General features: G+C 45.1%; 1 protein-coding gene across 1 annotated transcript in view; it reads right to left on the bottom strand.

Moving 5' to 3' along the window:
- GRIK2 (glutamate ionotropic receptor kainate type subunit 2) overlaps positions 1-16,840 on the bottom strand; it is a 989,144-nt gene that overhangs the window by 315,970 nt on the left and 656,334 nt on the right. Inside the window, exon 11 of the mRNA XM_030195188.1 lies at positions 744-967. Coding sequence (XP_030051048.1) covers positions 744-967 — 224 coding nt within the window. The remainder of the gene's footprint in view (positions 1-743; positions 968-16,840) is intronic.

Raw genomic sequence — 16,840 nt, 5'->3', positions numbered from 1 at the left:
CGGCCCCCCTCCCTGTCACCCCCCTCCCCTTACCTTACTACTGCCCTGGTGGTCTAGTGACCTCTTCGGGGCAGGAAAGAGCCCCCTCTTTCCTGCCCGGAGCGCTGCCCTGCATGCATCCTTCCTGTTGCTGATCCTCGGCGCCGATTCAAAATGGCCGCCGAGAGCTGAAGTCTCGTGAGGCCACTTCAACTCTCGGTGGCCATTTTGAATCGGCACCGAGATGAGGAGCAGGAAGGATACATGCAGGGCAGGGTTCCGGGCAGGAAAGAGAGGGCTCTTTTCTGCCCTGAAGGCGGAAGAGGTCACTAGACCACCAGGGCACTAGTAAGTAAGGGGAGGGGAGGCTAGCAATCTGCCCGTTTGTCCGGATTTCTGGACAAACAGGCAGATTGGCAAAACCCGCCCGGTTGCCCGGACATGCCCTCAAAAAGAGGACATGTCTGGGTAAATCCGGACATATGGTAACACTAGTTTTAGGGAAAGGGTGGGGTGAAGCAGGTGTGCGGATTGCGGGGAAGCAATTTACCCTCCTAGTATACCCTACAGTTTACAGCTCATGGCTTAAGGCAGCAGAAAATGCAGCGTATTGCGTAATCACTGGTAAGAGACCAGAACACTACAAGCTCAAAACAAGAACAGGAAACAAGAGTAACAATTTTGACTTTTGACAATTATTAGGCGGTAAAGAAAAAAAAGGTAACAATTGCCAAAAAAGAAATCACTGAAGTCGGACATGTTACCTGGCTATGACAAAGAGCACACAACTGACACCCAAGTAAGCCAGCAGAATATACATCCAGATATCAGGGGAGAGAGGATTCAGGAAGGAGAAGACGCCTGGGTTTGTACCGTTGGGCTTGCGGTACAAAATACTTATTCCCAGAGTCATGAAAGGCTTGGAAAAGTCGATGACCTTCTCCCGGACGTAGGTAATCGCTAGCGGTGCTACTGCAAGGTCAGCTTTCTGCGGACAGAAGGAGAAAGAGAAGAAAAATAGGCCATAAGTCAGAAGAAGTGAGTCAGAGGAGGCAATCAAATTCAAGAAAACACAGGCTCTACACTTGAGGAAATCTGTCCCCTTTACCAATTAAGGCGAAATTTAAAGCTCTTTTCTTCCTCTGGTGAAGAAGCTGATTTATACCTCTGCTGTTATTTATTACTTTGCCTGTTTTCTTTCCACTGACCAGTTTCTTATACTGAACACAAAGCCATACAGAGATTAATATGGGAAAACAATAATAAAAAAAACAGTTGGCTTATTCCAATAGACCTAGAAGAAAAGGTAATTTGCAGACACTGCAGTAGAGGGAAGCCTGGTTCAAATTCCACTGACAATACGTGTGACCTTAGGCAAATTACTTAAGGAGTCCTTTTACTAAGCTGTGTTAGGTACTAATACATGTCAAACACAGCTAAAAATGGACTATCACAGGTAGGGTTACCATATGTCCGGATTTACCCGGACATGTCCTCTTTTTGAGGACATGTCCGGGCAACCGGGTGGGCTTTGCAGGGCCGCCAAGAGACTGGGCGAGGCCCGGGACAAGGCCGCCCCCGGGCCCTTCCCACCTGCTACTAGGCCGGGCCCTCTCTCCACCCCCGGGCCCTCTGCACTAACCTTAAGCGCCTCCCTCACCTTCGCGCAAGCAGCAGCAGACCTCTCCTTCCTTCCGTGCCCTGCCCTCACAGAAGTTACGTCAGCCGAGGGCGGGACACAGAAGGAAGGAGTGGTCTGCCGCTGCTTGCTGCGAAGGTGAGGGAGGCACTTAAAGTCAGTTCCGGGAGCGACGGAGGGTGGACGGGCTGGACTGCGGCGGCGGTGCCAGGCCCCCCCCCCCCGGAGGCCCGGGCCCGGAGAATTTTGTCCCCCCTTTCCCCCCACCCCTCGGCGGCCCTGGGGTTTTGCCACTCTGCCCCTTCCTGTTGCTGATCCTCGGAGCCGATTCAAAATGGCCGCCGAGAGTTGCACTGACCTTGCAAGACTTCAACTCTCGGCGGCCATTTTGAATCGGCACCGACATCAGCAACAGGAAGGATGCATGCAGGGCAGCGCTCCGGGCAGGAAAGAGGGGGCTCTTTCCTGCCCCAAAGAGGTCACTAGACCACCAGGGCAGTAGTAAAGTAAGAGAAGAGAAAGGGGGTGATGGGGAGGGGAGGTGATGGGGTGTGACAGGGGGGAGGGGAAATGTGACAGGGGCGGAGCGAGGGTGTGAAAGGGGTGGAGCTGGATGTGAAAGGGGTGGGGCGGGTGTGGTGGGGCGGGGCATGTGTCCTCCTTTTTGGGGGACAAAATATGGTAACCCTAATCACAGGTGGCTGGTTCAAATCCCACTCCGGTACGAACTTAGGAGCCCTTTTACAGAGCAGCAGTAAGCCCGCTCGCTCTTCCGGGACTACTGCCGACCCAACGTGGCCACCGCCGGTAGTCCCACCCCAAGCGCGTGCCATTTCCAGGGGAAAAAAAGAAAACCCCCGGAAATGGATTGTGTGACGATAACCGGGTTAGCGCTGGAGGCCTTATCGCCACACCAATGGGTGGCGGTGAGGGCTCCCCGCCGCATGGCCACACGGTAAGAGTTATCTCACCGCGTGGCCATTTTTTTTGCGGGGGGGGGGGGACTTTTACCGGCTGTGGAAAAAACAGCCCCGGTCTGTGGGAAAAGCATCTCCTGCTGCTACCGCGTGGCCCTTTCCCCCGCAGCTTGGTAAAAAAACACGTTAGATTATGAGTCCTCCTGGGACAGAGAAATATCCAGAGTACCTGAACGTAACTCACCTTAAGCTACTACTGAAAAAGGTGTGAGCAAAATCTAAATAAATAAATAAAGATTCTAGAATTACTACTACTACTACTACTAACTAACCTTTCTAAAGCACTACTAGGGTTACGCAGCGCTGTACAATTTAAACATAGAAGGACAGTCCCTGCTCAAAGAGCTTACAATCTAAAAGACAAGAGAACAATCTAAAGACAAGAATAACAAGATTCCATGCAGAATTTCAAAGTGTAGCAACATTCCATGTAGAACCCCAAAGAGTAACAAGATTCTTAGGGGTGGAGGAGTGGTTAGAGCACTGGTCTTGCAATCCAGACGTTGGCTGGTTCAAATTCCACTGCTGCTCCTTGTGATCTTGGGCAAGTCACTTAACCCTCCACTGCCTCAGGTACAAACTTAGATTGAGAGCCCTCCTGGGACAGAGAAATATCCAGTGTACCTGAATGTAACTCACCTTGAGCTACTACTGAAAAAGGTGTGAGCAAAATCCAAATAAATATAAGACCTTTCTTAAATATGTTTATTATCTACTCATTTTGGGGCTCTTTTATTAAGCTGCATAGGCGCATACGCATTAACCACGTGCTAATATTCTTTTACATTTTTTTTTATTGAGGGACGTGTCATGGGTGGAGAGTGGGTGTTTCTGTGCTAACGTGTTAGCACATGTACATCACCCCATGCTAACTGGTTACCTTATGTTACTCATGTCTTATGTTCCGCAAATACTATGTACTGGTTTACTGCGGATTACAGTAGAAATAAGACGGTCAAATTACCCAGGAAACTACCCAGACATAGAACTTATTACAACAAAAATTCCACACAAATACTATAAGATCCAATGCATAATTATCTGCAGTAATAGACTTCACAAAAAAAAACATTTTCAAAGATTTATGAAATATTACATAATTATTACGAACTTGAATACCCAATGGCAAGGAGTTCCATATCAAGGCTCCCTGATAATTCATAGAGAAATCAAAAATTCTTTCCAATTTAATCTGATTTATGGGAGGAAAGCCTAGCCTACATTGATTTTGGGTTCTACCTACCATTAAATTATGTAACAAAGTAGCCAGGTTGCATAAATATGATGGAGCCATTCCAGGTAAGATTTTAAAAATCAGTATATACAGTTTAAACTGTGTTTGAGCTGGAACCAGGAGCCAGTGCAAATCTTTAAGTAAGCGACTTGCAGACTGAAATCTGCTCACAGAGGGTCCCTTTTACTAAGGCGTGCCAAAAAATGACGCTCAGATCCATTTTTCAGCACAGCTGCAAAAAAGGCCTTTTTTTGGGGGGGGGGGGGCGAAAATGGACATGCGGCAATTGCCGTGCGTCCATTTTGGGCCTGAGACTTAGAGGTAAGGTCTCATGCATTAACCGGGCGGTAATATTTTCTGCCGCGTGTATCGGACACATGTACATAAGTACATAAGCAATTGCCATTCCTTCTCTAACTATTAATGGTTACAGCTGTCAGTTTTATACACTTTTAATCACATGCTTTTGCGTCAAAGATACATATGTCTCTTACTTCTTCTGCAATTAGTAAGTTTTCATTATGTCAGCATTAGTAAATTTCCATGGTATCAACACTTATACTATCGAAACTTACTTAATCTTTTTTTTATATATATATTTTTATTAGATTTTTGAAAGATACATCTAACACAAGAGAAAAAAACCCAACAACAACATGCGCTAATGCACAATATGATAAGGTATAAAAGCTGAGTTCAAGCAAATAAGTTTAAGCTGCAGATGAGAGAAAAAGGTCTAGAGTTTTCCATAAATACCAACATGTAGATTTTGGCAAAAAGGACCACATCCTATATAATAAAAGGCACCTGTAACATTCTGAAGCTGACTGCATGGCTGAGGCATTCCTGCTCTCTGTATCCATCTCCTGAATTGACATCACGTACTTCCGGGTTCGTCACAAGCAGAAGTGACCAACCACACGAGGTTTCTCGGCTTCAGAATGTTGGAGGTGCATTCTATTAAATAGGATTGGTCAGTTCCTTTGAAGCACAGCCAGAGCTCAGCGTCCTGCACATTAACGCTGAGACACCAGAGAGGGGGGGGGGGGGGGGGGGGGGGCTGATACCAGAGAGAGGGAGGGGGGGGGGCCTGACACCAGAGAGGGGGGGAGGTATCTCTGTCACACACACACTCTCTCTCTCACACAGTCAATGTCTTTCTCTCACTCTCACACACTGTCTCTCACACACTCTCTGTCTCACACTGTATCACATTCACTCTATGTGTCACACAGTCACTCACACACTCTCTTGGTCTCATACACTCAGTCTCACAGAGAGTCTGTGTCTCACACACACTCTCTCGCACACACTGTATCTGTGTGAAACACACTCTCCCTCTCTCTCACACACTGTGTCTCACATATGCACTTGCACACACACTCATTCTCACACACACACACACTCTCTTTCTCTCACAGACACACTCGCACCCAGACTCACTCTCTCTCTCTATCTCACACACACACTCTTGCACATTCAGTCTCTCTCACACACACAGTCACTCTCATATACACTCTCTCAAACATACACACTCCAAGGAAAACCTTGCTAGCGCCCGTTTCATTTGTGTCAGAAACGGGCCTTTTTTACTAGTTCTATAATAATGCATGCAAATTTCAGAATATCCACAAAATGCCCATTTCCCCACCTATAACCATGCCCCTTTTTGCCTGCGTGCATTACAAATTAGGTGCATTGTGTTACAGAATACATGAGCAAAAAACAAAAAGGAGGTAAAAACCCTCACGAAACGTGAGATAGAAAGAAAAAAGTGAGGAGAATGGATGAGAATACCAAAAAATATATTTATTCGCATAAAAAATCAAAATTAAAAAATTAACAATGGTTGTATGAAGTATAAAACGGACCCGACATGGCCGTGTTTCGGCCCTAAGGCCTGCCTCAGGGGTCTTTATGCAACCTCAGAAGATGTATCTCAAGGTATGTACTCCAAGGCAAATATCTGAGCGAGAAATCTCTAAGATCTGTATGCTCCTCTCTTCTAAAAAAATATTCTACACCTGCAGACATCTCTTTGGAGAGAAGCATCACACGTTTATTGTGCTTTTCAGCACATTTTATATACATGTTTTTTTAGAAGAGAGGAGCATACAGATCTTAGAGATTTCTCGCTCAGATATTTGCCTTGGAGTACATACCTTGAGATACATCTTCTGAGGTTGCATAAAGACCCCTGAGGCAGGCCTTAGGGCCGAAACACGGCCGTGTCGGGTCCGTTTTATACTTCATACAACCATTGTTAATTTTTTAATTTTTTAATTTTGATTTTTTTATGCGAATAAATATATTTTTTGGTATTCTCATCCATTCTCCTCACAGAATACATGAGAACATAAGAGTAACTATACTGGGTCAGACCAATGGTCCATCTAGCCCAGTATCCTGTTTTCTGAACAGTGGCCAAGCTAGGTCAAAAGTACCTGGCAGAAGCCCAAATTGTGGCAATGGAGGAGTGGCTTAGTGGTTAGGGTGGTGGACTGTGGTCCTGGGGAACTGAGGAACTGAGTGCGATTCCCACTTCAGGCACAGGCAGCTCCTTGTGACTCTGGGCAAGTCACTTAACCCTCCATTGCCCCATGTAAGCCGCATTGAGCCTGCCATGAGTGGGAAAGCGCGGGGTACAAATGTAACAAAAAAAAATACTCCATGTAGAACCCCAAAGAATAGCAAAATACTGGAATCTTAAAGAGTGAAAAGATTCCATGCAGAATGTCAAAGACTAGCAACATTCCATACTACAAATCCCAGGACAAGCAGTTGCTTCCCATAAGTACATAAGTATTGCTACACTGGGACAGACCAAAGGTCCATCAAGCACAGCATCCTGTTTCCAACAGTGGCCAATCCAGGTTACAAGTACCTGGCAAGATCCCAAAACAGTACAATACATTTTATGCTGCTCATCCCAGAAATAAGCAGTGGACTTTCCCCACGTCTATGGACTTTTCCTTTAGGAAGCCGTCCAAACCTTTTTTTAAACCCCGCTAAGCTAACCGCCTTTACCACATTCTCTGGCAACGAACTCCAGAGTTTAATTACACGTTGAGTGAAGAATAATTTTCTCAGCTTCGTTTTAAATTTACTGCTTTGTAGCTTAGCGAGTTATGTGTGTCATTTGTATTAATGCTCATTATTGCTTGTTAAGTGCTGTTATCAATGTTAATTAGCTTGTTAAGTCAATTAAGTTATGCGCGTTGTTATAGAATATGCCTGGATCTCAAGACGTGCTATATAGAATTCCCTAGTTAGTGCTCATTTTTTTTTCAGCACCCAAATTTAGGCATCATTTGTAGAGTCTAGTTCAATTCATGCAGGCACTATAGGGAAGGAATGTGCACTGCCTTGAACAGTGCTTTGAAAGGAGCGTGCAGTATTGATGGCACCCAAAAAAGCAAGGCATTTCATGTTTCTTTCTGCTCATTTCCATTAGCCAACAACATGAGATGATGACGTCCTATGCCATTTCAAACACATGCACATCCCTATTGGAGTGGAGGAGTGGCCTAGTGGTTAGAGCACTGGTCTTACAATCCTGAGGTGGCCGCTTCAAATTCCACTGCTGCTCCTTGTGAGTTGGGCAAGTCACTTAACCCTCCATTGCCTCAGGTACAAACTTAGATTGTGAGTCCTCCTGGGACAGAGAAATATCCAGAGTATCTGAATGTAACTCACCGTTAGCTACTACTGAAAAAGGTGTGAGCAAAATCTAAATAAATAAATAAATATTTGAGATTCTACATGGAATGTTGCTATTCCACTAGCAACATTCCATGTAGAAGCCTGCCCTTGCAGATCAGCTGCGCAGGCTTCTGTTTCTGTGAGTCTGACGTCCTGCATGTCAGACTCATAGAAACAGAAGCCTGCGCGGCCGCATTGCTGATCTGCAAGAGCAGGCTTCTACATGGAATGTTGCTAGTGGAGGAGTAGCCTAGTGGTTAGTGCAGTGGAACATGGAATGTTGCTACTATTTGAGATTCTGTTGCTACTATTTGAGATTCTACACAGAATGTTGCTAGTGGTGGAGTGGCCTAGTGGTTAGAGCACTGGTCTTACAAGCCAGAGGTGGCCAGTTCAAATCCCAGTGCTGCTCCTTGTGATCTTGGGCAAGTCACTTAACCCTCCATTCCCTCAGGTACAAACTTAGATTGTGAGCCCTCCTGGGACAGAGAAATATCCAGAGTACCTGAATATAACTCACCCTGAGCTACCACTGAAAAAGGTGTGAGCAAAATCTAAATAAAATATTAGAGGATGGGGGAAGAAAGGCAGCCAGGAAAAAAAAGGAAGGGTATCTGTCCAGAGCTCCCTTATGCTGGATGAGTGAAGAGTTGGCCATATTCCCCAGGATTCTATATATTGCGCCTTAATTTCCTGGTGGATATCGAAGCGTATTCTATAACAGTGCACATAACTTAACTGGTTAACTAGCTAATGAGTGCTGTTAATTGGATGTTAACAAGGATGTGCAGAGAAAGGGAGAGCCTGGGGAAAGGGGCTCCGTGATTTCAGAACGCAAAAGCTCAGGGGTTAGGAATAAAGAAGAAATTGCAGCCGGATGAAATAACACTGAAGGAAGACTTTTCTTCGGCCCTTAGCCACAGCTCCAGGATCACCCAACTACCATCCTAGCAAGCTAGAAGGAGAAAGATGTGACAAAACGAAACAAGAACACAATTGCACTCAGTCAGCTCATAAATGAGAAATGCCTTCTGTTGTCTATTTGCTTGCTAAATGTACATTTCAGTCATGCTCACTGAATCAGCCCGCTGCTGATAAATGCTGCTAGACCAGCCTCATGAAGAGCACAGAAGTGTAGCTTACCTTAAAGTACAGACAACATGACAAGTGTTTTCAGCTAAGGCACAGTGAGTTCCCCTTGAAAAGCAAGTCAGATCCTGGGCTGTATTCATCACCTACTTTCACTACCTGATCTACAATTACTCTCCTACAGAAAGAAAAGGAAAGACATCTGCAATGTAGCGTGAACACCAAGGGAAAAGAGAAGAGAAAAGGTGCAGCTGGTGTTTTCATGTTGACGGAAAGCAGCGCTTTACGAGGGAACCCTTCTGCTCTGCAGTGGAGTTCCCAAATAATTATCCGGTCGATACGAAGGCGTCACCATTAGATCTGATCATTCAAATGCGGTGAATAAAGAAAGAACAGGTCCTGCGATTCAGATACGGGTTAATTACAGGACATAAGGACTAATGTCGGGAAGTATTTTTTCACGGAGAGGGTGGTGGATATGTGGAGAACTCTTATTGATAAAACGGATAACAAGAATAATAACAGTAGTATCAAAAAATTACATCACAAGAGTATCAACATATGTACATATATACAACCCCCCCACCACCACACAAATAAAACCCTAACCCCACCAAACAAATTATTTATGGTGGTTTTAACCTTACGTGTTTCCACCACCAAGCAGCAGCACCAAACCCCACCCTCACCCACTCCCACCTTTCCACCTCCTGGACTGCCCTAACCACATCCCAACTAACCCGCTTCACAGACCTATATTCCTGGCGCAGGGAGACCCCGCAACGCGCCATCCAGAGGTGGAACCTGATGACAACCGAGATAGATATGTGGAATGCCCTCCCGCGGGAGGTGGTGGAGATGAAAACGGCAATGGAATTCAAACATGCGTGGGATAAACACAAAGGAATCCGGTTGAGATGGAATGGTTCCATGGAATCTTAGCGGAGATTGGGTGGTGACACCGGTAATTGGGAAACAAAACGGGAGCTGGGCAGACTTTGACGGTCTACGCCCTGATCGTGACTGAATAGATAGGGTTGGGCTGGAGTGTAAATTTGAAGGGGCTTCGACGTTAGCTTCAGAACTTAGTACAAGAACAGTACTGGGCAGACTTCTACGGTTTGTGCCCTGAGAAAGGCAAGGACAAATCAAACTCGGGTATATATATAAAGTATCTTGTTGGGCAGACTGGATGGACCGTGCAGGTCTTTATTTGCCGTCATTTACTATGTAAGCTTTTACTAAGCTGTGGTATATCATATCAAATGAAGAGACTGTGAGGTCCTTTTACTAAGGTGCACTGAAAAATGGCCTGCAGTAGTGTAGACGCATGTTTGGGCGTGTGCAGAATTATTTTTTTAGCGCACCTACAAAAATGCCTTTTTTTTTGCCAAAAATAGACATGTGGTAAAATGAAAATTGCCATGCATCCATTTTGGGTCTGAGACCTTACCGCAAGCCATTGACCTAACAGTAAGGTCTCACGCGGTAACCGGGCGGTAATGGTCTATGTGCGTCAAATGCCACTTGACGTGCGTAGCTGCTGTGCGTCAGAAAATATAAAAATATTTTTCAGGCACGCGCAGTGGATGTGCGCCAAAATTGAAATTATCGGCCGGTAACTCCAATTTGGCGTACGTTGGCACCTACGCAGCTTAATAAAAGGGCCCCTGTGTCTTTATGGGTCCTTTTACAAAGGTGCACTGAAAAATGGGCTGCGTTAGTGTAGGCGCGTGTTACAGAATTATCCTCAATTGGCAGATCTGCATATATTTGCAAAGACCCACAGTTATTGGAGTGGAGGAGTGGCCTAGTGGTTAGGGTGGGGGACTTTGGTCCTGAGGAACTGAGTTTGATTCCCGGCACAGGCAGCTCCTTGTGACTCTGGGCAAGTCACTTAACCCTCCATTGCCTGCCGCATTGAGCCTGCCATGAGTGGGAAAGCACGGGGTACAAATGTAATAAAATAAAAATAAATTGTCTGTTATTGATTGTGAACTCAGTTAATGTATTTGGGGGTCAATATTCAAAAGAGTTTAACTGTGCCTGGTTAAACCATACTGAGCTTGCTGGCTGCCAATAGTCTGCAGCAGTTAAGGGGGGGGGGGGGGGGGAGTAGAGCCAGCGCTTAGCCAGTTAGCGGTGTTCTTCGGTCATCTGGCTGACTAAGTAAGTGCATAAGTTACATCATATAAAAGACTGTTCTAACTTTATGCACCGAGGGGTCCTTTTACTAAGGTGTGCCGAAAAATGGCCTGCACTGGTGTAGACATGTGTGTTCGATGCGCGCAGGTACATTTTTCAGCGCACCTGCAAAAAAGGCCTTTTTTGGCCGAAAATTGGTGTGCGTCCATTTTGAGCCTGAGACATTACCGTCACCCATTGACCTAGTGGTAAAGTCTCAAGCACTAACCGGGCGGTAATGGTCTATGCGCATACAATGCCGATTACTGCTCGGTTAGCGCCGTGTGCCCTGGAAATTTTTCCAGTGCGCTTAGTGGATGCGTGTAAAAAATGAAATTACTGCCCACCCAGGAGCGATAGTTCAAAATTGACGTGCGTAGGACGTGAATATGTGCTTACGTAGCTTAGTAAAAGGGCGTCTTAGTTAACCAGTGCATACTGTATACCTGGATATTTGATGCCAGGAGCCATGCCTGCCCAGACATTTATTTAACTCTGCTGTTCAGTCATTATCGTTATTAGCGCTACATCCTTATTCTTCTGTAGCATTCATGTATTGTACTTTTTGTGTTTTCATAACTCATGTAAGCCATATTGTGCCTGCATTTGTGGGAAAATGTGGGGTAGAAATGAACTATAAATACATAAATAAATGTATTTATTTGTTACATTTGTATCCCACATTTTCCCACCTATATGCAGGCTCAATGTGGCTTACATAATACCGGAGAGGCGTTCGCAGACTCCGGTGTGAACAAATACAAAGTGATGTTGTGGTAAGATAAGGTTCATGTGGGACGGTCACATTAGGGAATCGTAAAGCGGAAGAGTTCTATGTCCTTTACGTACTTTAGTTTTGCTGTGTTGCAGAGTCCAGGCATTCAAGTTGGGTCGGTAGGACATGCCTTTTGAAACAGATTAGTTTTTAGTGATTTCCGGAAGTTTAGGTGGCCGTATGTTGTTTTCAAGGCTTTTGGTAAGGCGTTCCACAGTTGTGTGCATATGTAAGAGAAACTGGATGCATAAGTTGATTTGTATTTAAGTCCTTTGCAGCTTGGGAAGTGGAGATTTAGATGTGTCCGTGACGATTCAGATGTGTTTCTGGTTGGTAGGTCAATGAGGTCTCTCATATATCCCGGGGCTTCGCCGAAGATAATTTTATGAACCAGGGTGCAGATTTTGAAAGCAATACGTTCTTTGATCGGGAGCCAGTGTAGTTTTTCATGGAGGGGTTTTGCGCTTTCAAACCGCGTTTTTTTCCAAATATAAGCCTGACTGCCATGTTTTGAGCAGTCTGAAGTTTCTTTAAGATTGTTCTTTGCATCCCGCATAAATTCCATTGTAGTAGTCATTGAATATCTGGGTTGACTTCAGCCCATGGCTGTTTTTTTTTTTTTGTGTGTGGAAAATGGATCTTAGTGATTGGTGCTGGGAAGGAGAGTGATCGTGAAAAGACGACGATGGCATTGAAGGGATCTGGGGCAAGAGGGGGGCATTAGAGAATAGAAATGAAGAATGATCTCAGGCAGGAGTGGTAGAGATAGAAAAGATGGACAGTAAGACAGGAAACACAGACGGACAAGAAGATGGGAGAATTAGGGAGCAATGGAAGAACAATGAGGGGGACAAAGAGGGATCAAAGAAGGGAAGAGGAGAAACATAGAATCCTAGTTGGGGGAGGGGAGGATGTAGGAGAGCAAGGGGCAATTCCCTCACATCCCAAAGCCTCTCCAATGCACATTTTTGCTTTGTCCACCCTCCCACATCATTGTCATCTCCTCATTTTTCCAGCTGTCCAATAGCCTTCAAAGTTCCCTAACTTTTCTCCCACAATTGGTTATATGCTGACAACCTTCAATTTATCATATGTGTTGAGAAATCAGTTTTGTTGACTATGGATCATATCTGCCGGCTCCAACCAGATTCTGCCACCGGACTATTCCGTCCCTAACTGGACATTGCCGCTGTGGTCAGAGGAGATATTCAGTGAAACTTAACGGGGCTGTTGAATATCTCCTCTGTATCTTGACCATTCCCTACTAACGACCGCACCTCAAGTATTGTGTTCAATTCTGGTTGCCGCACCTCAAAAAAGACATAGTGGAATTGGAAAAGGTGCAGAGAAAGGCGACAAAGATGATACAGGGGATGGGACAGCTTCTCTATCAGGATAGGCTGAAGAGGCTGGGGCTCTTCAGCTTGGAGAAAAGGCGGCTGAGGGGAGATATGATAGAGGTCTATAAGATAATGAGTGGAATGGAACGGGTTGATGTGGAACGTCTGTTTACGCTTTCCAAAAATACTAGGACTAGGGGGCATGCGATGAAGCTGCAGTGTGGTAAATTTAAAACGAATCGGAGGAAATTTTTCTTCAATCAACGCGTAGTTAAACTCTGGAATTTGCTGCCGGAAAAGGTGGTTAAGGCGGTTAACTTAACGGACTTCAAAAAAGGGTTGGACGGCTTCCTGGAGGAAAAAGCCGTAGAATGTTTTTGATTGGACGAGGGAATACAGTATTTCTAGGATGGGCGGGACAAATTGCTTGTTCTTTTGGCCGCTGTCGGTGATAGGGTACTGGGCTCGATGGACCCTTGATCTGTCCCAGCATGGCGATGCTTATGTACTTATGTAACAAGAGGGAGGAGGTTACAGTTGAAACGTTGACTAAAGCTTCTTTGGCTCTCCTCAATTCAGGGTCCTTTACTAGTCTTTCTATAATGACATTTTTTTTCCACTTGCACTTATTGTTTCTGTCTTTCTTTCTCTTTCTCTCTCTCTCTCTCTCTCTCTTTTATATAAACATGTAATATATCTGGTTTTATAAGGGCTGGCTTATTTCCCCCATTTGCTCAATGAAGATTAGGTGTGACGAATGTTCGCCTTCAGTTTCTCTACTAACTGATGTATGACTTTTGGAAGCAATCTTTCTGCAATTAACCTTGAAGTGCGTAACCAACGCTTGAGTCACCTTTATCCAAAACGGCAAAAATTAAGACACAGTTAATTTCTCTCAGGATGAAGTAGTTTAGTCATTAGAACATTTGACCGTGGTTTAGAAGATGCCCTACGAATCTAAGACTTCTTTCCATCAGCAACCATCTGTGTGACTTTTGCAAGGTCAATTTGGGGCTTATTTTTGAAGCCCTGTGCACGTTTTAGATGCGCATAACCTGGCATCATATACACGTCTAAACCCAGATTTTACAAAGCCAGGCTATACAAGTCTAAAATTCAAAAAATGTGCAAATGACAAGGGGGTGTGATCTGGGCATGTGTGGGGTGGCACTATGGCAGTCTGAATAAAATAAATGTGCATGCCCCAATTCAAAAGGGGAATGCAAACCTATGTCCAAAAATATCGGTGCTGGGATTTACATCTGCTCCCCAGGTCATCTAGGTTGTAGAAAGGTGCTTGGGTTGCATAATGCTCCACTGGAGGGATTAGAGTAGGTTGTCTCCATAATCCCCCAGTGACCGAGGTGCCCCCTAAACTACTACTACTACTTATCATTTCTAAAGCGCTACTAGACGTACACAGCGCTGTAATTTGAACATGAAGAGACAGTCCCTGCTCGACAGAGCTTACAATCTAATTAGGACAGACAAACAGGACAAATAAGGGATAAAGACAAAGGGTAGCAAGATTCCGGAATCCCAAAGGGTAGCAAGATTCTGGAATCCCAAAGAGTAGCAAGATTCTGGAACCCAAATAATAGCAAGATTCCGGAATTTCAAAGACTACTACTACTTATCATTTCTATAGCGCTACTAGACGTACACAGCGCTGTACACTTGACGATGAAGAGACAGTCCCTGCTCTACAGAGCTTACAATCTAATTAGGACAGACAAACAGGACAAACAAGAGATAAGGGAATATTAAAGTGAGGATGATAACATAAGGGTTCTGAACAAGTGAATAAGGGTTAGGAGTTAAAAGCAGCATCAAAAGGTGGGCTTTTAGCTTAGATTTGAAGACGGCCAGAGATGGAGCTAAAAGCAGCATTAGCCAAGGATATTGGGCTCTGTGACAGTGTCAGAAAACATAGACATGTATGGTTCTAAGGGGTCATTTTACTAAGGCACGTAAGGCACCTACTCGCATCCAACGCATGTCAAATTGGAACTACCGCCCAGCTACTGCATGCCTCGGGCAGTAATCCCATTTTTTACACACGTCCAAAATGCGCCGTGTGGTGCCCAGTTAGCGCATGAGACCTTACTGCCAAGTCAATGGTCTCAGGCCAAAAATGGGACGTGCGCTCGTTGTCATTTTGCCGCACACCCATTTTTGGCCACAAAATAAAAAGGCCTTTTTTCCAGGCGCGCTGAAAAACGTACCTGCGTGCATCCAAAACACATGCCTATGCCAGCGCAGGCCATTTTTCAGCACGCCTTAATAAAAGGGCCCCTAAAATGTATTTATTTATTTATTTGTTGCATTTGTATCCCACATTTTCCCACCTCTTTGCAGGCGCAATGTGGCTTACATAGTACCGTAATCGGCGTTAACCGATTCCGGTGTGAACAAATACAAGGTGTGAGTAATATCAAGGTGATATTATGGTAGCGTGAGATACATATATGGTAAAGACAATTGGGGCAAACTTAGTGAGGGAAAGGAAGAGTTAGGATATGTCCGTTACGATTTTTGGTTATGTTGTGTCGCAAATGTCCAGGTTTTTTATGTTGGGTCGGTGGGGTATGCCCTTCTGAACAGTTCTGTTTTTAGTGCTTTCCGGAAATTCATACATGTGTTTGTGCTAGCACATAAATGCAAAAGTTCTGAAGTGATGTTAGATGTTTTTTGGATCCTCCTCCTCCTTGTCTCCTTCGCTGTGTTCATTTGATATTTATTACTCTACAATGGGTGACCCTTCTCCATGTTACTGACACATAAGGGGGAACCCAGTACATAGCACCCAAAGTTAGATGCCGTTAAGATCCGTGCTAAGTGTCAATCTTATAAAAGTCCCTTGGCGCTAAGCAATCTTCATAGAATAAAACTTAGCACAGATTCATGCCAGGGGCGTAGCCAGACAACAGATTTTGGGTGGGCCTAAAGAAGAACTGGGTGGGCACCAATTGTTCTCCCCCTTCCCCCAATCACCACCCCAAAAATATCTCAACTGGTGGGAAAACGCTTCTTTCCACCTTGGCAGTCTGCAGCAGGCATGCACTGAAAACTGAACATGCGCAGGTGCCGGTATCATGGAGAGTAGCGTTTTCGTTACCATCTGGAGGAAGTCTTCAGCTGGCCGAGCTTGGGATCCCGAAACAAAAAAGCAACACTGGGCCTTCAGGATTGAGATGATCAAAGTCTTTTATTAATTGACAGATAGACCCGACACGGGCCGTGTTTCGGCGCACTAGCACATGCCTCAGGGGTCAGCAAATCCTGATCAAAAAATTGTAAGCGGTATTGTCACAGTGTAGCACCTTTGATATGGAATGGAGTCTCAATTGCTCCGAGAGCGTAATCAGCATGGGCAACGCTGTCAGTCTAAAAAAACCGCTGAAAACTGAACATACGCAGGTGCCGGTATCATGGAGAGTAGCGTTTTCATTACCATCAGGAGGAAGTCTTCAGCTGGCCGAGCTTGGGATCCCACCAGCTACCAGCTACTGTTGGGTGGGCCTGAGCCCTAAGTGGGTGGGCCCCGGCCCACCCAGGCCCATACGCCACTCATTCCTGCGTCCAACGTTTGGTGCGAAGATGTAAGCCTGCTGAAGCCTGGAAGTTGGGTATGTAAATGATCCTATTGTATAGCACTGCACCTAATTTTGGGAATGCCCTGACCACACCCCCTTTCGAGTTGAACGCGAGACCATTTAGGTATGCAGTGTAATAAAATAGTGCAGATGTGTAAGTCCTAATTAGTGCTGATTAACAACTCATTTACTAATTAGTTTACATGCAGATCTAGTATGCAGGCCCAACTATGGACAACCTTTATAGCACTGGTTCTCAAACCTGGACCTGGAGGCATGCCAACCAGTCAGGTTTTCAGGATATCCACAATGAATACTCATGAGA

Source organism: Microcaecilia unicolor, chromosome 3 (assembly GCF_901765095.1).
Source record: "Microcaecilia unicolor chromosome 3, aMicUni1.1, whole genome shotgun sequence".
NCBI classification, from domain to species: domain Eukaryota; kingdom Metazoa; phylum Chordata; class Amphibia; order Gymnophiona; family Siphonopidae; genus Microcaecilia; species Microcaecilia unicolor.
This window is presented reverse-complemented; position numbering and strand designations above follow the sequence as displayed.